Source organism: Camelina sativa, chromosome 4 (assembly GCF_030686135.1).
Source record: "Camelina sativa cultivar CO46 ecotype springtype chromosome 4, ASM3068613v1".
NCBI classification, from domain to species: domain Eukaryota; kingdom Viridiplantae; phylum Streptophyta; class Magnoliopsida; order Brassicales; family Brassicaceae; genus Camelina; species Camelina sativa.
This window is the reverse complement of record NC_141883.1, coordinates 20,097,248-20,118,491: the sequence shown is the minus strand read 5'-3', so window position 1 is coordinate 20,118,491 and position 21,244 is coordinate 20,097,248. Positions and strand designations below refer to the sequence as shown.

General features: G+C 36.8%; 6 protein-coding genes and 2 pseudogenes across 8 annotated transcripts; 5 read left to right on the top strand and 3 right to left on the bottom strand.

Annotated features, from left to right (window-relative positions):
• The first annotated feature begins 134 nt into the window (after nt 1-134).
• On the top strand, nt 135-2,819 carry LOC104780722 (oxalate--CoA ligase). The gene is made up of 5 exons (XM_010505244.3): nt 135-578; nt 731-1,408; nt 1,519-1,888; nt 2,124-2,227; nt 2,415-2,819. The coding sequence occupies exons 1-5, from the start codon at nt 375-377 to the stop codon at nt 2,601-2,603; spliced, it is 1,545 nt and encodes a 514-aa protein (XP_010503546.2). The 5' UTR covers nt 135-374; the 3' UTR covers nt 2,604-2,819.
• A 388-nt stretch (nt 2,820-3,207) lies between these two features.
• Nucleotides 3,208-6,560, bottom strand: LOC104780721 (uncharacterized). The gene is made up of 6 exons (XM_010505242.3): nt 6,067-6,560; nt 5,155-5,762; nt 4,806-4,998; nt 4,368-4,432; nt 4,073-4,283; nt 3,208-3,780 (listed from the first exon to the last, which is right to left on the bottom strand). Exons 1-6 carry the CDS (start codon nt 6,268-6,270, stop codon nt 3,415-3,417), a joined length of 1,647 nt encoding a protein of 548 aa, XP_010503544.1. The 5' UTR covers nt 6,271-6,560; the 3' UTR covers nt 3,208-3,414.
• Nucleotides 6,561-8,087: 1,527 nt separating this feature from the next.
• LOC104780720 (heavy metal-associated isoprenylated plant protein 31-like) lies at nt 8,088-9,471 on the top strand. The gene is made up of 3 exons (XM_010505241.3): nt 8,088-8,423; nt 8,509-8,590; nt 9,015-9,471. The coding sequence occupies exons 1-3, from the start codon at nt 8,418-8,420 to the stop codon at nt 9,335-9,337; spliced, it is 411 nt and encodes a 136-aa protein (XP_010503543.1). The 5' UTR covers nt 8,088-8,417; the 3' UTR covers nt 9,338-9,471.
• A 741-nt stretch (nt 9,472-10,212) lies between these two features.
• On the top strand, nt 10,213-10,975 carry LOC104783919 (large ribosomal subunit protein eL13y-like; annotated as a pseudogene).
• A 116-nt stretch (nt 10,976-11,091) lies between these two features.
• LOC104780719 (putative polygalacturonase) lies at nt 11,092-13,683 on the bottom strand. The gene is made up of 5 exons (XM_010505239.2): nt 13,355-13,683; nt 12,776-13,117; nt 12,318-12,441; nt 11,976-12,221; nt 11,092-11,869 (listed from the first exon to the last, which is right to left on the bottom strand). Exons 2-5 carry the CDS (start codon nt 13,115-13,117, stop codon nt 11,187-11,189), a joined length of 1,395 nt encoding a protein of 464 aa, XP_010503541.2. The 5' UTR covers nt 13,355-13,683; the 3' UTR covers nt 11,092-11,186.
• A 696-nt stretch (nt 13,684-14,379) lies between these two features.
• Nucleotides 14,380-17,947, bottom strand: LOC104780718 (putative polygalacturonase; annotated as a pseudogene). The gene is made up of 5 exons (XR_015596312.1): nt 17,941-17,947; nt 16,210-16,585; nt 15,779-15,881; nt 15,412-15,660; nt 14,380-15,180 (listed from the first exon to the last, which is right to left on the bottom strand). The product of XR_015596312.1 is annotated as a putative polygalacturonase (transcript).
• Nucleotides 17,820-19,498, top strand: LOC104780717 (remorin 1.4). Of its 2 annotated transcripts, XM_087510402.1 has the most exons (6): nt 17,820-17,978; nt 18,052-18,217; nt 18,456-18,497; nt 18,669-18,756; nt 18,875-18,956; nt 19,043-19,498. In XM_087510402.1, exons 2-6 carry the CDS (start codon nt 18,097-18,099, stop codon nt 19,235-19,237), a joined length of 528 nt encoding a protein of 175 aa, XP_087366528.1. In that variant the 5' UTR covers nt 17,820-17,978; nt 18,052-18,096; the 3' UTR covers nt 19,238-19,498. The 2 variants fall into 2 exon arrangements, with proteins under 2 accessions (XP_087366528.1, XP_010503539.1); XM_010505237.3 differs by lacking the exon at nt 17,820-17,978 and having other exon boundaries at nt 18,018-18,217.
• A 252-nt stretch (nt 19,499-19,750) lies between these two features.
• LOC104780714 (small ribosomal subunit protein uS17z) lies at nt 19,751-21,242 on the top strand. The gene is made up of 5 exons (XM_010505235.3): nt 19,751-19,907; nt 20,008-20,108; nt 20,580-20,724; nt 20,818-20,907; nt 21,005-21,242. Exons 1-5 carry the CDS (start codon nt 19,855-19,857, stop codon nt 21,093-21,095), a joined length of 480 nt encoding a protein of 159 aa, XP_010503537.2. The 5' UTR covers nt 19,751-19,854; the 3' UTR covers nt 21,096-21,242.
• The last annotated feature ends 2 nt before the right edge of the window (nt 21,243-21,244 follow it).

The window sequence follows — 21,244 nt, the reverse complement described above, 5'->3', positions numbered from 1 at the left end:
TCCGAGTCAAAATAAAGGCACATGCTCAATGGACTCATTAGCATTTCTTTAATGAATTCCAATCAAGGCCTAAAGTAATGTTTTCTTAAGCTTTGTTTTGTTTATTACATTGTTTTTAGCTTTTTTAGTATTTTACCCAACCAAGCGGCTTTAGCCGTTCGGTTCAGGCTTTGTACCGGAAACCAAATTAAAACTATTTAAAAGCCACCTCTTCAAAAACCGAAACGTTGGTTCTAAAAATGACACGTGTCGTCATCTTTTAGGCCTTTCGGATTAATTTATAAATATCGCATTTTTGCTTTCACATTCTCTGCTTCTTCTTCTTCCTCCTCATCCTCATCGTTTCCTCTCGTGTTTGTGTTTTGGACGTAACCATGGATGCCGATACACTCACCGGATTGTTAGAAAACGTCGCCGAAAAATTCCCCGATCGACGAGCTCTCTCTGTTTCTGGCAAATTCGATCTCACTCACGCGCGTCTTCACGATCTAATCGAACGCGCCGCCTCACGTCTCGTCTCCGCCGCTGGCATCAAACCTGGAGATGTCGTCGCTCTCACCTTCCCTAACACCGTCGAGGTAGTTTTTTTTTTGAGCTTTCTTTGTATCTTTTGGATTTTAAAGCTTCGTCTCTGGTTTTATTTTTGCGTGCTGAACAATCTCATGGGAAGCAGAAATGGTGATTTCCAGATTCAGATTTTGATTTCGAATTTTTTTTTTGTTGTTTTTAGTTTGTGATAATGTTTTTGGCGGTGATAAGAGCTAGAGCAACGGCGGCGCCGTTAAACGCGGCGTACACAGCGGAGGAATTTGAGTTTTATCTCTCCGATTCGGATTCAAAGCTGTTGTTAACCGCTAAAGAAGGAAACGCACCGGCTCAAGAAGCAGCTTCGAAGCTAAACATCTCTCACGTAACCGCTACGCTGCTAGACGCTGGCTCGGACTTGGCTCTGTCCGTGTCGGATTCTGACTCGGTCGTTGACTCAGCGACGGAGCTAGTTAATAGCCCGGACGACGCGGCACTCTTCCTCCACACTTCTGGCACCACGAGCCGTCCAAAGGGTGTACCGCTTACGCAGCTCAATCTAGTTTCATCTGTGAAAAACATTAAATCCGTGTACAAGCTTACCGAGTCTGATTCTACGGTGATTGTTCTCCCACTGTTCCACGTTCATGGGTTGTTAGCTGGTTTGCTTAGCTCACTTGGAGCTGGTGCGGCTGTGACTCTCCCAGCTGCTGGGCGATTCTCAGCGACAACGTTTTGGCCTGACATGAAGAAGTATAACGCTACATGGTATACTGCTGTTCCGACCATTCATCAGATCATATTGGACCGCCACGCCAGCCATCCTGAGCCTGAGTACCCTAAACTCCGGTTCATCAGGAGTTGCAGTGCCTCTTTGGCTCCGGTAAAGCTCTTGTTTCAAGCCAATTGTTATTTATGGAGAACATAGTAAAATGTTGGATTCCTTCGTCTTTCAAGATATTTATGGTTTTGTATGTCTATGGTTTTGGTCAGGTGATATTGTCCAGGCTTGAGGAAGCTTTTGGAGCACCGGTGCTAGAGGCTTATGCAATGACAGAGGCAACCCACTTGATGAGCTCAAACCCCTTACCAGAGGAAGGTCCACACAAGCCTGGGTCTGTTGGGAAGCCGGTAGGTCAAGAAATGGCGATCCTTAATGAGAAAGGCGAGATACAAGAGCCAAATAACAAAGGAGAGGTTTGTATTAGAGGGCCAAATGTGACAAAGGGTTACAAGAACAACCCAGAGGCTAACAAGGCAGGTTTTGAGTTTGGGTGGTTCCACACTGGTGATATCGGTTACTTTGATTCCGATGGTTATTTGTCTCTGGTCGGTCGGATCAAAGAGCTTATTAACCGTGGAGGTCAGTCTCATTTACTCTTATGTGATGGCTTGCTTTACTGTTCAAAAGTATAATAGTCTATTGGAAGCAGTTTATATGGATCAAACTCTGTATTTGCATAGTCACAATGGAATGACTACACTTGTCAAATAAAATCCCAACAACTTAGAAAGGAGACAAGTCAAAGAAAGAGGCTACTTTGCAGTATTATGTACTTAGGTCTTCTATGTGTACTTACTTACAATCTCTATTTCAGGTGAGAAGATATCGCCAATTGAAGTGGATGCAGTACTCTTAACCCATCCGGACGTTTCCCAGGGAGTTGCTTTCGGTGTTCCTGATGAAAAATATGGCGAAGAGGTAAACAAAACCTTTGCTTTAGTTGCTCTAATTTGAATTCATCAGTTGGTCTCGCTTATCTATCTAACCATTATGCCCTGCATAGTTATTAAAACTTTATGTGAACTTACTTCAGTATGCTCTTAAGAAACGTAATTAGCTGTTTAATCAGATTGGTTAATAACAGAGTTTTTTCTTGATTTATCAGATTAATTGTGCGGTGATTCCAAGAGAAGGAACAACTGTGACAGAAGAGGACATTAAAACATTTTGTAAGAAGAATTTGGCAGCTTTCAAGGTGCCAAAGAGAGTGTTCATCACTGATAACCTCCCCAAAACTGCTTCCGGTAAGATTCAGCGCCGCATTGTCGCTCAGCATTTCCTCGAAAACCCCTAAAACACACAACAAACACCATCTTGATCGAATCGATTCGAGTCTTAAAGTTAGGCAAGTGGATTTGCTTTCTCTATTGGTTCTTGGTTCAAAAGTTACTTTTCATATGTTTTTCATGGTTAAAAGAGCACATGCTGGTGAAGGGTATAGTTAAATTACAAAAGTGGAAATAAAGTTGATAAGAGATTATTGCAGTACAATAAAGGAGAGTTTCTTTTTCTTGGTGTTGTCTTTGCGTCGTTTGTTGAAGATGCTCTTCATCTAATACGTCGTGACCAATTTGACAACTAAAGCGTCCTGCCAAAACGGATAAAGCTGAATGAGTTTCTTAACACATGCATCTATATTACATCGTCATCTTTTGTAATCAGAGAACAAACCAACCGTTTAGTGGGACAGGTAGGCTTACACAAGTTAAGTCTCTACTCGTGTTGCATCGTGCTACCATCAATATCTTCTTATTATTAGTCGTGCAATATTGGGGTTAATTATCGGAATCAAACGGTGTATTGCTTAAGCCACCATCTAGCAATGAAATAGCTGATGCTCATTTGATAAATCTAACATTTTAGCGTTACATTTCTTTTATAAAAATTATACAGTACACTTTCTATCACCGATTACAACTTGTATCGTCGAATTCATTATAGACATAATACTACATTCGTTAATATTTTAAAACAGTGAAACGAATTTCTACCCAAAAAAAAGGGGAAAGAAAATAAAGATCGTACGTTTTCTAGATAATACTCATACAATTCTGCTGACAAGTGGTTTTACTCTACAGACCAAAACTTTATACGCCTAACTACTTTTACGAACCGGTCTTGTTCTGCTTCCTCCAGTACTTGCTCTCCCACTGTTCGATTCTACTAGTTGTACTCTGTCTCCTTTTTAGAACCGAGTAAAATGAAGCCGGATCATAAGGAGGCGGCATGGTGCAAGGACCGGTCTCAGCTGGGTGTTTCACGAGTGACTCCATCATAAACTTCCGCTCATTTCCATCCCTTGGGCATGCCATTGCCTCTGAGCAGAGCTCGGTGGAGTTCTGAGGGATCTCGGGTTTAAACCGGAGGAGTTTAGAGTATTGGGTTAAGAGATGGAACATGTAATCGTACACATAATCCATTTTAAGTTCCTGTTGCACAAACTCACTTGCCTTCCTCCCGATGTCTTGTGCCTTGTAAGACAAAATAACATTGAGAGTATAACATTAGGAGTACTTAGACCAGATTCTCAACCAAACACTCATGAAATGCATATAAAGGTGCGTCTGATTCATCATATGCAGCTGATAGAGATTAAATCCAGTAAACTAAGCCAAGGGGATTCACTACCTAATGTGGGTTGATTGAAATCAATGGACATGTGTGTGTGTTCTCGGTGTAGATATTATTAGATTATACCGAGATTGAGAGCCAGTAAACACAGCTGCAGTTTAATCTGATACTCTGTTTAAATAAATATCATACCTTTCGCATATGCAAGTTGCCCCAATCAACGGCAAATTTGATGGAGCGGCATTTGTCATCTTCCTTGACAGGCCAGTAATGGTGCCCTGGAAACATACCTCGTGTGAAGAAATCGTAGTAATGAGGTTTCACCATTAATGTCACCGAGTCACAAGCCAGAATGTACTTCTCGCTCACCGACCATGCAGACCCTTCTATGTAAATCTTGTACCTGCATAACAATTCTTTTTTGCATAAGCCACTTCTTAGAACACCAAAAGGAATTGTAAAGGTTCCTCTAAAAAATTTATACTACCTGTGATGGCATTGGCTCGCCAAGTCTGAAGTCTTGTAACCTTCCTTTGATTCCTTGACCCAGTCCTACAAAAAACACACCAAAATTAAGCCCATAGAAAAGCATCATATAAACATTCACCAACATCACAACTCCAAGACTCCCAATTTTTTCACCTTAGTACATCAACCATTAAGAACAAAACCAACAATATCAACTGCTAATGTTCTCCAATAGAAGTGTTTAGATACAAATGCTTGTACAGCCATAACAATGCCAACAAGATGTCAATACAAGTAACACTCAAGTTACTCAATGTCAATACGTATTTGAGATGATTTTTAAGACATCTTTCACTATTAGATTCAGTATTAGAAAGGCTGGGTGATCAATCCGAGACTCTCTAACTAATTTCATCATAGAACAAGAACAACGTGATATCAGCATAGAGTGAAGTACCTGCTTGTACAAACGAGCTTTCCAGTCATACTGCTCAGAGAGATTACATTTCATGAGATCAAGTCTCGTCTCAGCAACCGTTGGATTCCCTTTCCAGTAAGCATAAGGTTCTCTGTCGATCCATTTAGTCCTCTGGTTCCCTTCATTAAGATCTTTCAATAGACTCTCCCATGGCTTTATGTTCACCTCAGCCCTACAAAACCAATGCAATTCTCATCTCTAACCTATGCATTCTACATTCTCTAAACAACCCTCACAGCTACTTCTTAAGCTACCAAGTACATTCAATATATAGGGTTCCATTTTTGTCATATACTCAAATCTAAAAATACAGTGGTGAAGCAATTACCATCCCCAATAGGACCAATCGGGAAACACAATGTCGAGCGTCTCGTTGTTAGCACAGTACCGGAACAACGGCGGCGGAGAAGGTTGATCAACACCGGAGTATTCAGCCGCCTTCACCACCGGCCAATCAACGCAGTCAAACATGAGCTCGAGATCCGGAATCTTTCCCGGATATCTCCGTAGTAGCTGAACGAAGCCCCAGATCGTGAACACATCTCTCGTCTGAAAAGCCTCACGAAAGTTCTCGACGTAGATCCTACCGTCGATGATCGCTAACCGGAAAATCGCCGTGGCATTGGCTCGCTCCAAGGCTTCCCTCGTGATACCGGTCTTCTCCCACGGCCGTAGATCCTCGTGAATCCATCTGAAATAATCGGGACACGTGGCAGACGGAGATCGATCTGATTCGTCTTCTCCGGCGTTGGATCGGAAACTCGTCGGGTAACTGTTCCTTGGGCAGCTAACAGTGCCGTTGCCGGAGAAAGCGGCGCAGTTTAGCGTGAACTCTTTAGTTGGTTTTTCCGTAACTGGCTTAGTCGACTGAGGGTATTTTGGGGATTGGGTAGCTTCTCTCTGAGTCACGGTCACCGTTTCTTTCTCTATCAGAACCTACAAAACGAAGCCGTTTAGCAAAACAGCGATGGGATAGTTAGTTATTGACTAAAGACGATCACGTGAGATTAGTAAAGCTCCTGTGTAAAACACGTGTTGAACGCTCCGTGAACTTGTTTGACAAAAAGTGATGGTGACGCAACAAATTAGGCGCGAAAGAGTTTTTTTTTAGCACCCACTACTAATTACCAAAGTCCGACGTGGCAAAAAAAATATCGTGATGAGCAAAACGACAAGAAGGAGCGTCGTTTTTGATGTAATAGAACAAGAAATCTAATTATAGTAAGTGATCTGTGCGTACGGAGGGGTCGAGGAGGAGGCGCGTGGAGAGGAACGCGCCGAGGAGGAGGAAGAGGAAGAGGGAGAAGAAGGCGTAGGATCGGCTGGAAGCACTGGTGCCGGTTTTGACAAGTGGAGACCAGATGGTGTCGAAATTACGAGAATGCGTTGCTCCAGAGACATACGACGGCGAGTTCCTCATCATTGCTCCTCCTTGCTGTTGCATGCCAAATTTGATTTGATAAATCAATCAACGAAAGATGAAGAAGAGAGAGGTGAGAGGTAAGAGAGAGAAAAAGAGAGTTTTTTTTTTGTTGTGTGAGAAAAGGAAGGGACAGAGAGAATCATGTGAACCAGAACAAGAAAAGGTTTGGTTAAATTAAAAACGAAACTCTTTTAATGTTTGCAAAGACTTTTGAAGGTTTTATACTATTTGTATACCTCGAAAAAGGAATAAATGCTTAAAGTTTCTAGGTGAAATGGGAGACATATAAGTACAATTCGTCTAAATGTTTTCTTTCTTTTTTTACTAGAAAATGCTCTTTTATATAAGTTATACAAAAATGTTTAGATCATTTAGATCGTAAACAAACAAAAAAACAAAAAACGATAGAGTTTGTTGCAAAACGCACTTGGAAAAGTTAATTTAACTGTAAGATTTTAAATGTATGATGGTTCAATAAAATTCTTCAAAAGTAGTACTAGATAGATTAGGTGAATTTCGGGAAATAAAAAAAAAAAAAAAAACAGTGTAAACGTCTTTAAGGCCTATAGGTCGTCGCCAAACTCCGGGACCAAGCCCAAGCCCAAGCCCGAATTAAACGTTTATATAATTTGCCTAGAGAGTCTAAGATCAGAAGATGGACATCATATCGTAATTATTTCAAACCAATCAAATAATAGACGTAGGTTCATATTTCCCGGTTTAGGTTCATATTTAAACATAATTTTTTTTTCAAAAGAGTGGCAACAACTAACAAACCGAGCATTATTTTGGACCACAATAAAGCACATTGGATTGGAGTACACATGTGGTCATTTCGAGAAAATGGACCAATGTTGTTTAACTCCTATTTTTAAGTGATATTGTTCTAATATCATATAGTACTGTCGACGATCTGGTTACGACATGACATTTACATTGTAGAGCTGTCTTGGTCGGAGTTCACTGTTCAATAAGGGTTCAACTGAGATCTTTTTTAGTGTTTAATATTCAGAACCAACTTCAAAGTTAATGGATCATTAGGTCTATTTGTCCCAAAATAAAAGAGGACCATTAGGTCTCATATATTTAGGAACTTGTACCCGTCACTTGCAAATATCACATCATCTTCTTGGTTCTTCTTAATTAGATGGAAACATAATGATGAAGAAAAAAGCAAATAAATCGAAAATTATGGATTAACAAATCTTTTTAGGAGTGTCCACCCTCTTTGACATTTTTTGAATTAAAGCTCATGCTTAATAACTATCCATGTCCCTACCTTTAATCACAATTCACAACTTTATATCAAAAATAAGACTATACGCTCTTGCTTTTTACATTCTTTTCTTTCACAAAAAGTTGAATAGTTTCATATATGAGGTAAAAAGTTAAAAATAATTTTAATGAAAGTCAAGTATCTAAATTTTTAACCGAACCCGTATCGTTAAGACCTTTAATTGAGTTAATCGAAACACTCTTTGATACGTAATTTACTTCATCGAATTATTTCATCATGATGCCTTCAAGAAACTGCACTTAATAACTTAACAAAACCAAAAAAGATAATATAGTTTAGTATATAGGTTTCTCGATTTTTGTTATTTTCCTAAATGAGATTTCTCAATTATTTCGAATGACATTATTTCATTTATAAAGTATATATTAAAACATGATAAGATATTTGAACTAATAAAAAAAAAAGTGAAGGAGTTCACAAAAGCTTTGCGTAAATCCGGATTTTCATTTTATCTGCTTTATAGTAGGGACTGTTTCTTGTTCCGTTATCAATATCAACTAAATATACTCTTTATAAGATAAGGCGATGCCTAACTAATAGTATTAGAAAGTAATATTAATTACAAGTGATTGGAAGAGAGTGAGAGCGATATGATTTGGGGGCAGAGAAGAAAACCGAAAGCTCACACTCACACCTTTTCTGTTACTATTTCACGCGTGCTGTGTTCTTCCTTTGTCTCCCTATTTCACAACCCAAGAACCCTTTCCATTATAACATATACTATAATAAAATATGAAAATACTAATCTGTATTCACAGTGCATATACAGAATCCACCTATATATATAGGCATACACACTTAGGAGCCTTTGAGCACACTGCTTCATTCTCTAGAACTAAGTATTATAAGCTTGAATTGAGTTGATAAGATCATGTCTGTGAGTATCTATCTCACTCCTTTCTTCTTACTTATTGTCATTCGATTATAATTCATATATGTATAGCTGAAATGTGAGTTTGTAGATGGCAGTGGAGATAAGAGTTCCAAACTTGGATTGTGAAGGATGTGCGTCTAAGCTTAGGAAGACTCTGCTCAAGCTTAAAGGTATTGAAAGCTTTTGCGTTTTAGTATATTTCTTTTGGCTCAATCTAAGTAGTGAGAGTGCTCGCTCATACGTATTTTGGTTTGTTTTGAGTTTTGACAATTGAAAACAATACATGAATCGTTATAACGTCGTCGGTTCTCATTGTATTTGTGATTTTAATCAATATCTTACAAATTCAAACCAATTTAAGTTTTAGATTTGTTTAGTTTGATATGTTTTTGTTTTATTTTCTTAGATTTTAAGAACAGATTAATTAAGTTTAGCAAAATTAAGATTAGAGTTTGGTTCATATATCTGAATTTAAACATCTCAGCCAAATCTTAAACCATAAAGAACCGACTAAAATCGAACATCACTTTCCGGTTACTTCACATGGTCAGATTTTTTAATTAATTTATCTGGTTATTATTGGTTTACATGCAGGAGTGGAAGAAGTAGAAGTGGAGATGAAAACCCAAAAAGTGACGGCTCGAGGATACCGGTTAGAGGAGAAGAAGGTATTGAAAGCGGTACGACGGGCCGGTAAAGCGGCTGAACCGTGGCCATACCGGTTAGGTAATAGCCATTTTGCTTCTTTCTACAGATATCCTTCTTATGTGACCAACCACTATTACTCTGACGCACATCGTACGGATCCCACCGGTGGTGTCCACACTCCTGCGGTTTACTCTGTTGCGGTGGCCGGCGATGAGATCGCGGCTTCCATGTTTAGCGATGATAATCCCCATGCTTGTACCATGATGTAATCTTTTTTTTTTTTTTTAAGTATACAAAATATGTTTTCAGTGCATCTTCCATGTCCAGCTTTGATTTGATGTGTTTGTTTTTGTATAACTAAATGTTGGAATGAGAAAGTAAAGTATATGTTGTTTTGAGTAAATAGAGTGTTTAGTCTGAAAAAATTGGATCAACAACACATGAACTAAACAAATATTATCCGACTCGAAATCTGTTTTCATACGAAATTAGACTGATAAATGTACGATTAATAACGAAATCGGGGAAATTGCCAAAACAAATGAGACTGATCGGTTTATTTGGTAACCTTAACCGAGTCTAAGTATCTAAGATCTTCTCAAATAGGTTTATCTTATTTTGGCCCATTTAAGACCAGGCCTAATCTTAACATATATAATAAACCTAGCGGAAAATTATCTAGGGCTTTGTTACGTGTGAGTGACGTTCTTTTTTAATTTAATCTCTACGTGTCATCGATTGTGTTGTACTCATCATCTGTATTCGATCTGCTAATTGTGTAATGTTTTTGTGATCCTCTCTTTATTACTTCGATCTCATGTGTTGTGCTAGCTCATTCGTTATTGCGTTATTCCGAGTTTTAATCAGTAAGACTATTATGTCATCATGTGTTTTTTTTTTCATTGATTTGATGATGTTGAAAACTCCCTAATGTAGTACTGATTTTAATAAGCGTTTTCTAGATCCTTATTTATTATACGTTTTGCTTGTTTGATGTTAATTAGCTATATAGCATTGTTGAGGTGTCTTAAATTTGCAGTGTGAACTTACGTCATTTGATTTCTCTCGAGTCTTGAGCCTAAGTATTTTTTTTTTTAAATGCACGAATTCACATGTTGCCCATTGTTATTGTTTTTGCAGATTGTGGTGAAGAAATGAAGCACAACAATGTCATCCCCAATGGATGACACTTCAAAAAGAAGTGAAAAAACTTTGATGTTTCACTAAGTTAACACTATATTCTCTTTGCTTACTCAGCGAGGCATAAAAAGGCTGTGAAGATCTTCCCCCGTCCCAGTGCATGGTCAGACTTTCCGACCTGTTGTGCAAGGTCAGACTCTTAAGTACAACATCAAGGATCAGAACCGGTAAAGAATTCACTCTGAAAGAGCTCAAGGTTTGTAATATCTCTCTGTTCTTCATTTTATAGCTTTTGTATTTTGTTTCATGTTGGATATTGTTCAGATTGTTATTAATTTCTTATTTTTAATCAACTTTAGGCTGCTGATATCCCCAAGAAGTTGGCTCCTATTCTCTTGACCATCATCGCAAGAACCGATCTTTAGAAGGTCTTCAATCCAATTTCCAGAGGCTAAAATCCTACAAGGCTAAGTTGGTTATCTTCCCGCGTGGTGCTCATAATGCCAAGGTACTTCTTCCAAGTTCCAAGATAGTTTTACTGGTCTTAATCATTGGAGTAAATTTGGTTCTAATCTTTTAGTTTCTTCGTTTGTGTTTGTGTATCAGATATGGTCTGCGAGAGGCCAACAACGGAGCTTGTGAAGCTGACCTCTGACATGAAATCGTTCAATGCTTATGAAAAGATCCGTTTAGAGAGCACGAACAAGAGATATGCTGGTGCTAGAGCCAAGAGAGCTGCTGAAGTTGAGAAACAAGAAAAGAAGTGACAATCTTAAATTCTTCTTTTTGGATTTTTTTTTCTGTATTATCAAAGATCTGTTTTTGGTTTCATCAGTGTTTAATCATTCAGTCTTCGATTTTGTTGCTAGCTTGATTCTCTGAATTTATGGAAAATATCATATCATATTATATTTTATATATTTTGTTATATAGTTTCATATAGTTTTTAAATCTCATCTTAATCTGTGAGACTTGACTCTAAACAAAACACTTCTTCAAGACAACACTCTCAATCGGAATCAAATCACACGGAAACACACAGTCCTCATTCTTCTCCGGCAACAAACTGCATGGCTGCGGCTTAACTCTGCTCGTAACTCCAGCAACATTTGTACAATTCCACTGCACCTTTTTAGCGTTAGCCGCCAACTCCATAGTCACATTCGAAATACAAATATCCTTAAACGGATCTTTATCAATCCCGTCGAGACTCGCAGACATCGTCACGTTCTCAGCCGTCATATCACGGTAGTTTATATTAGTAACTTCCGGAAACGCCTTAGGATCGTAACCTTTGTCAGGGTGCTGGTTGTAGTCTCCATTCATCCAGAAAACGTATTTCATCGTCTTCATTGTGATCCTCCTAGCGAAAATGTCCTTTACGTAACCGCCACGCCCCGCAGCGGTTTTGATTCGGATGGCTGATTCTGTGTTGATTAGAGTGACGTCTTCGATTCTAACGTCTTTGATTCCTCCGGACATTTCACTTCCTAACGCTACTCCTGCGCTCTTTGGGGAGATGCATGTGAGCCGTCGGATAGAGAGCTGCTTCGTCGGCATTCCGAACTTGATCCCGTATTGGTCCCAACCACTCTTCACGGCGATGCAGTCGTCTCCGGAGACTATGTAACAGTCTTCGATCAATGTGTTTTTGCAAGAATCTGGATAATCAAGAAACAGAGTCGCTTATTTAAAACACACAAAAACAGAGGATGAAACAATGTGCCACGTAGGATAATAATATTGCCACGTAGGATAATACATTACCTGGATTGATTCCGTCGGTGTTAGGAACAGTGACGGGAGCAAGAATGGTGACGGATTTGATAATGACGTTTTTACAATAGACCGGATGAATGTTCCACGACGGCGAATCGATCAATGTGATGTTCGAGATTTGAATGTTTTTAGAGAACAAGAGCTCGATCAAGTACGGTCTTGTCACCTTAAACTGCTTCTTTTCGAATTTATCCCACCAATACTGTCCTTGTCCGTTGATCGTCCCGTTGTTGCCTTTATAATCAAGAAAAACAATCAAAATCAGAATCGGAAATTTTTTGATTATATAATCTGACAACATGGTGTGTAGTGATTGTGTTGGAAACTTACCGGTGATAACCACGTCGGTTAAGTTTGTACCGGAGATGAGACTGTTGAATCTCCCGGCTCCGGTTCCGTCTCTTCCCATCCCGTACGATGGCAATGAAGCGATCACTGGCCATTCAGATTCGTCCTGTGTTTGTCAAAACAGTTATATAGGTGGAACCGAACCGGACGGTTGTATAATGCATACACTCGTTTTAATGCATTTAAGATGTGTATCAAGTAGGGAGAGGTGCTAACAGAAAATAATTCTAAGTTCTAACGTCAAAGCCCTCTATTAGACTTAAATTTGATTCATTAGGAACAGTTTGATTTGGTCAAATCAGCATTGATATGGTATATGAAATGTAAAGACGTTTAACTCGGATCCATCAAACCCTAAACCAAAAACTGATACAAAACTATTGTTTGGTTACTACTGGTTTTTAAATATATGAATGAAACGGATTTAAGCATACACTTACCTGAGATGCAAGGATGGTAGCACCTTGTTGGATGAACAAAGTAAAGTGGCTGGTAAGGTTAAAACTTCCGGTAAGCCATTTCCCGGGAGGAATTACGAGTTGAGCTCCGCCATCGGTTGCCATTTGGCTGAGCTTGCTTATGGCTTTTTTAAACGCTTTTGTATTAGAAGTTTTTCCATCTCCAACCGCACCAAAATCAGTCAGTATTGCACTATGTTTCCGACATCTCAACGCTTGGAACTCAATCTTGGAATTCACCAAATTCCGGTGACCCCGGGATTCAATTGCCAGAAAATGGAATATAGCCAAAATGGCTAGTATAGCAAACACCGGCCTAATCATCTACACAACATACAAACATGCGCATAGATGATTAAAACTGACGATGATATATTGAAATTTTAAATTAATCAAATTAATATTTCCGTGATGTATTGCTTTAGGTAATTTGATCTTCTATAGATTTGATAACGAACAGTAACGCAAATTATTAGCGGATATAAAGAAGTTTACGACAAACAAGTAAATTAGGACAATATTATTTTGGAGGAAAAATGAGAAGAAGAATCTGTTGTTTACCTTAAGATACTTTAACCTTTAAGAACCAAAGAAGTAATCAAAAAAAAAAAAAAGAACCAAAGAAAGAACAGAGAAATATGTCTTCCTTCTGGTCTAATTGTCTGCGAGAGATAACATGAGAGATTCATATATATTTATAGATTTATTTCCAAGCACATTATGGAATATAGTCATTTATCTTCCGATTGCAATTATGTACAAATTTTTAAAAAATCCAATTGTAATATTTTAATTAATAATTTTCCTAAGAAAATAACCAAAGAGTATATAAAAAAGAAAGTTATAATAAAAAAGACTACCAATTTATCTCATATAATCCATTTAAGAATAAAATCATATGATTTCTTTTCCATCTTTACAAGAATACAGTTCTAAATTTGGAATTCTACAATTAAACCTCTTGGGATTATCAGGACTCTCATTGCTGACCTGATTCTTACCAACTTTATTTTTGGACCACTACATTTATAGAGATATGTTAATTTTTTTTTTTGGGATCAATTATAGAGATATGTTATTAAATGTATGGATTTTATATCATTGAGAAAATTGAAAAAGTATTTAAGTTTAAGATTTAATTTTCTTTACTATATTTGTCAATGGTAATTGAGAAACAATCCTAAAATAATAAAAAGTATCATGAATTATATTCAACAAAGTTATTAGTTAGGACTCATATTTATTAACACACTACACACGTTGACTAACTTTAGAATAATGCATCTTTAGCCATAGAAATTGGCCACATCTTATTTTCTTTTGGCTTTTGCACACAGTTTTTGATAGATTTTAATATTTACACACTTTTACATATACACGCTACACATACATATACATATACACACTACACACGTTGACTGCATGGAACTTTTACAAAAGTTCTTATGACTTCTTGATTGGTGCTGATAATGATAATATTAAGTGATATAAGACTGTATGTTGGATCTAGTTAATATTTCTTTGCAATTTCTAATTTTTCATAATTTGTCTTCTACAAATTTTATTGAACGTCAGCAAAAACGAAAAAGATGAACGCTTGGGTTTCTTGAATTCTTATATACAAATGTTACATTTTAGTTCTTTCATATTTACATTATGGATTATATAAATCATAAACCCGCGCACGTTGCATATCCTAATCTAGGAAATATGAGCACGGCATCTTTTTAATACAACATTCTCAATACAAATCTTTTCCGTCGGAAAAGTACACCCAAACTGAAGTCCCGTATCCGGTAACAAACTGCACGGCTGCGGCGTAACGCTTTTCGATTTTCCGACGATATCCACACAATGGAACTGCTGCTTACTCGCATTCGGATAAAGCGATATACTAACATTCGACATGCATAAACTCGTAAAAGGATTGCTTTTCATCGCTTGGAGCTTCGCCGAGGTGGTAACATTCTCAGCCCTAATATCTCGGAAGTTGATATTGGTAACGATCGGCTTGGACTTGGAAATAGTGTATCCACCTCTTGGTACTGATTTGTGTGATCCAATCATTAGGAAAACGTATTTCGATGTCTTGATCATGAACCTCCGAGCCCAAACATTTTGAACGTTACCGCCGCCGTCCACAGCGGTTTCAAACTTGACAGCGGATTGTGTGTTGTATAGATTTACGTCTTCGATTCTTACACCTGAAATTCCTCCGGACACTTCGCTTCCTAGGGCTACGCCTGCACCGTTGGGGGCAATGCATGAGAGCCGTCGGATCATAAGCATTTGGATTGCCGTAACAACTGCGATTCCACTCTTGAGGCCGACACCATCGTTGCCAGAGATTACGAAGCAGTCTTCTACTAGTGTGTTGACACAAGAATCTGTGAAACCAGTGGTAAATTATACATTTTGATTGTAGACAGTTTAGTTCATAATATTACGTAACAAAAAAAACAGACGTTTTAATATTTTGCAAACTTATATAAACATTCAAGACTTTAATACATTCTTATTATAAAATTAAAGATTGGTCATTTCATTTATTCTAATGTTAACTATAACAGAAATAATATAGAAAATGTTGTTATATCAGTTTTGTGTAGACAATATACCTGGATTGATTCCATCAGTGTTAGGAGAATCGATAGGATTAGATATTTTAACATCTTTAATGATGACATTTCTGCAATACACAGGGTGGATACTCCACGTCGGAGCATCAAACAAATTGATATTCGAGATCTGAACGTTTTTGGAGGACTCAATCTCGATCAACATGGGTCTTTGTATCGACTTGAAACCACCATTTCGATACTTTGCCCACCATGACTTCCCTTGTCCATTGATTATCCCTTTGTCACCTAACGAATAACGTTTGGTTGTATAAACCAATATTCATTTGATTAGGTCGAATGCCTATTAAATTGTATGATGTATGTTAATATTTTTCTCGTGAGTGCTTAATTAATTACCACTTACCAGTGATAACAATATCAGTTAGGTTTCTTCCGTAGATTAAACTAGCAAACCTTGTATCTCCGTATGACGGCAACCCTTGAAGCATGGGATATTCAGATTCGTCCTGTTTGTTTCAAACCAAATGTTATTTATCCCAAAGAGAATACAATATATATATATATATACTGATACGTACTTCAATAAATTAGTATATTTCTTCAATCCTAAATTAGTTTTTCAGTTTAATTTGTATAGCAATAAACTAATAATATATCATGATCCAGAATGTTATTAATTTATATAGAGGTTTTACTTAATTAATCTTTGTATCTACATATCTATTTATTTTGTGAATATCGCAATTAAACCTCTGATTATAATTGGGATATAGATGAGTAGTTACTATATATAGAGAGGCTAATTCTAAACCTAGCAACAAACATAGACATTACGTGAGAAGCAAGGATGGTTGCACCTTCTTTGATGTGCAAAGTAAAATGGCTGATGAGGTTGAAACTTCCGGTGAGCCATTTCCCTTTCGGGACAATGAGTTGGCTTCCACCATCAGCCGCTTTCGAACTAAGGTTTTTTTTATAGCTTCTCTAAACGCTTTCGTGTTTGAGGTTTTTCCATCTCCAATACCTCCGAAATCCGTCAAAATCGTGCTATGCCTCCGGCACTCCAAAACCACGTTTTCAACAAAATCCCTACTGAGTGTGGGATCCCGAGCTGAGTATGTCCCACTGCTATTGAGTGATTGTGATTCTATCACCGAAAAATCTAATATCACCAAAACTACTAATATGCAAAAATTTATCCGAATTATCGCTGAAAAATAAGTGAATCATCGTCCATTATTTAATATCGAAAATATAACATATAAGATTTATATTTATTACTGAAAAACAGAGAAAAATATCTGATTACTTACCTTTAAAATTCAGAGTTTGAATACGTAATCAAAGGTGTTTATCAAAGATGATAGTCAATGTCGTAAGTTGAACAAAGATTAGGAATAAGTTGCTTAATTTATAGATGTGTAATGGTTTTACCAAAATAAGCGAGAGCTATTAGAAAAAACGAACGGCTCCATATCCTTTTATTTATAGTGGAGCCTACATTAACACTCTCTTTATTTTAATTTGGCTACATTTGAACCTTTTGATAATTATAAACCATTGCTTTTAATTATAGATGAAAAGAGTTCAATTTTAGGAATCTTAATCCTAAATTACATAAAAATAAAAATCAGTTCCACCATTATCAATTATAACCAAAAATTTATAGATAAAAAAGATTTCACTTTCACTTTTTATTTAAAAGATTACTATATATGATGTATGAAGAATGTTTGAAAACCGCATGAGTGGAATGTGGATTACAAAGAAAAACAACCCAACAACACAAAAATATAAGAAAACGGTGGATTGCATCGCTATGCATGTCTTCTTCTTCTTCTTTTTTTTTTTTTTTTTTTTTTAAACGCGTAAAAACTTCTTAATTCATTTCCCTTTTTGACCCTATCTTATTTTATTCATATATGCAGTGCCTAAACTCCTTACCTTGATCAAATATGCTGATCTTTTTAATTACCTCCTCATCTAAAACATGTTATTAATATTACCATCGCTATGTGCCTATATCTACCACGACTTGATCAGAAACTACTTGCAGAATGAAAAGTGGTGGGCCCTAGGGTAACCGGACTTATGTGATTGATTGGATTCACCTGTTCTCTTCCCAATCGGGAGAGTGGTTGTACGTGCATGACCGGTGAGCTTTTTGTGTTCGCTTATTGGTTTATATTATTCTTAGTTGTCATTTTTCCTTTATTCTGCCAACGTGATCACAACGTGTCAGATTTTTTAGTTTGTTGTAAAGTAATTTTTATGCCAAAAAGAAATATACATGAGAAACTGGAAAATAATTTCTAACATTTCATCATCATCATCAATAATTATATAATTAATTATTATATTATACACACAAAAATAAAAACATGGTTAAATTTTTGAAATATCATTATTAGTTGGGTGAATGGGTGCGTTTTAGGATTTTGTGTAAACAATAATGATCGTGCACACAACGATAAACTGGAAAGAGTAGCATTTGTTTCTTTTGCTGTCACGAATATTTGCGTTTAAGAAAAAAAATTAGAAAGTCATCATATGCCAACGAGAGACAGGACATTGCTTAGTCCAGCTCAGTTTTCGTATCTACAGTTATGCTTACAAAAATCTCTATTAAATAATCGAACTTCTGATAACAATGAAACTAATCAGAATTATTCTCAGATATTTGATCGGTCGTAACATCGTAGCTACCTACCACAAGACAACATGACTCAAGAGGAGCAGAAGAAGGTCACAGAGCCCAAAACCAACGCGTCGGACTCAACACCGCCGTCCACGGAGGAGAAGTCAGACGATTCCAAAGCTATTGTTCTCGTCGTCGCTGCAAGTAACAAATCATTTAAATTTTCATATACAACTATTTCATATTATTCGTTTTATTTCTTTTTTTTTATTGTTCACAATTTTGGTATATTTTATAACACTTGTTGTTCTACTTCTTGTTTAATTTCTGTTTATAATTTTATTTTTTCTTGGCCGTGTTAACAATGAATTTTTTGACAAAACATTGTTACTTTTGTCATAGTTCAATTGTTTTTTTGTTGTTGTTGTTGTCGTCGCTGCAGAAGAGCCTGCGGAAGAGAAGAAAGAAGGTTCAGTTCACCGAGGTAATCAAGACAACAAATTACTTAGATAATGATTGATACATAATCAGAAAAATATATTTTTAAAGGGAATAATTGAGATGATTCGGCTAGTTTAATTTTATGTATATACCGCATTATAATAGTTAACTTTTCTCTTGTTTTTTCCTTGCTGATAATTTGGTGTGTACGAAGATGCTGTTTTGGTAAGGCTCGAGCAAGATAAGAGGATCTCTCTCATCAAAGCTTGGGAAGAGGCCGAGAAATCCAAAGTGGAGAACAAGTGAGTTCTACTTTTCTTAATCTTTATTTGTTTTAATTAATACCATCATGATCTGTTTTATTTGTTTGTTCCCTATATATTTTGTATATAATCTAATTTATTAACCTAAATGGAACAGAGCTCAAAAGAAGCTTTCGTACGTTGGAGCTTGGGAAAACAGCAAGAAAGCTTCTGTAGAAGCTGAGCTAAAAAAGATCGAGGTAATTAAAAAGTATAAACTCATTATTATTCTTTCCGTCTTTTTAGATTCTTATAATTTAGCCCCTTAAATCGGCAATGGTAATAGGAGCAACTACTAAAGAAGAAAGCAGAGTACGCAGAGAAAATGAAAAACAAAATAGCTCGAATCCACAAGGAAGCTGAAGAGAAGAGAGCTATGGCCGAAGCTAAACGCGGAGAAGATGTTCTCAAAGCCGAAGAAATGGCCGCAAAGTACCGCGCCACAGGAACCGCTCCAACCAAGCTATTTGGATTGTTCTGATTTATATGTGATCAATGGATTTTGAAGGTTACTAAATGATTATTTGTGGCTTAGGAGTTGGTTGGTGTGGGTTTAATTTGGTTACATAGCAAGATACAAAGTCATTATGTAACCATGTTTTACTGTGTTTTAATTTGTTATTCATTTGTACCTTGTACAGCTTTTTTTTCATAAAAAAGGGCCTCTTTTGAAATTTCTAGATGTAAAAAAGTGTTGTACAATTTTAATATTAGTAAAAATAATTAAACAAAAGTTCGAACTGATTTTTGTAAAAAAATTAACCAAAATTTTGTATTTCGTTTTTTTAGACGTAGATGCTATTTAATTTATTCCAAAACCAAAAAAAAAAAAAAAAAAACAGAAGGATGTAAAAAAAAAAAAATACTCAAACTCAACTGGAACTCTAGGACTGGTTTAGGGTTTTAATTCCATAGGCTTTTTTTTTAGATACGAAGGCCCAGTTAAAGGGCCCAATCGTATAGATCACTTAGAAATATCTTATATATAAGAAGGTGTGTTGTAAATTAGGGTTTTCATTTCAGTCGTCGCTGCCGCTTTATCTCGTCTCCTCCTACATCACTGCCTCAAGCTTTTCACGAGGGAGCTAAGCTTCAACCATGGCCGAACAGACTGAGAAAGCTTTTCTTAAGCAACCCAAGGTCTTCCTTAGGTATAATTTCTCGATTCGATTTCTCTCTCTCCCTCTCTGTTCACTGTGATTTGAATGGCGTTACCAAGTTGTTTATATTGTTCATTGTTTTTATCGAAAGCTCGAAGAAATCTGGAAAGGGGAAGCGACCTGGGAAAGGTGGAAACCGTTTCTGGAAGAACATTGGTTTGGGCTTCAAGACTCCTCGTGAAGCCATTGATGGTATGGTTTTTGTTTAGTGCTTAACTCCTTATTTTAGATTAGGAACCCTGCGAGCTAGTTTTTTTTCATATACCTGATAGATTCATAGCCTTCAAAAAAAATTCATTTGCTAGAATCTTAAGCTTTGATATAGTGAGTCTTGATTTTGGATCTACATTAGTGTTTCCCTGAATTCATAGCTCTCAAAATCGTTCATTTTCTATTTGTCTGGTAGAGTATTAAGCTTTGATTTAGTGAGTCTTGACCCTATATAGTCTTATCTTGTATCTGCATTACTGTTTCCCTGATTCCAATGTTATTTAGTGGATATTGTATTAGTAGGATGGGAACTGATTCGAATGTGTTCTTATATAGAGAAACATAGTATGATGAAATAGAAGAAAGGGTTTTTTAATAAATATGCATCGGTATCCTTGTATCTTTGAGATAGATTCTCAGGCGTGATTGTGTTTTGTTTATTCTATGGAACAGGAGCGTACGTTGACAAGAAATGTCCCTTCACTGGAACTGTTTCCATTAGAGGCCGTATCTTAGCTGGTACTTGCCACAGTGCTAAAATGCAGAGGACCATTATCGTGCGCAGGAACTACCTCCATTTTGTCAAGAAGTATCAGAGGTAAATAACATTCATACTTCTTCTATATGTTTATTGAATTGCTATGATATTTATTGTCGATGTTAAAAGATTGACTTATCCTTTTCTTCTCAGGTATGAGAAGAGGCATTCAAACATCCCTGCTCATGTCTCACCTTGCTTCCGTGTCAAGGAAGGAGACCATGTCATCATTGGCCAATGCAGGTTATGATCCGATTCAATCCAACAACATTGTCTCTGTTGATCCTTTTTTTTTTTGGTAGTTGTTTTGATCTTTGTTTTCTGTGATTGGTAATTCCAGGCCATTGTCGAAGACAGTGAGGTTCAATGTGTTGAAGGTGATCCCAGCTGGTTCTTCTTCTTTTGGAAAGAAGGCTTTCACTGGAATGTAAGGTTGCTGTTGATGTTAGTTTATTATGTTTCTGGATAGAGCTGAATTTATGTTTTATGATGATTTTCATATTGAATTTTCCCGACATTAAATTTTGTTTGCTTTGCTCAAACTATTTCATCCCAATCTGATATCTCTGTTTAAGACCTG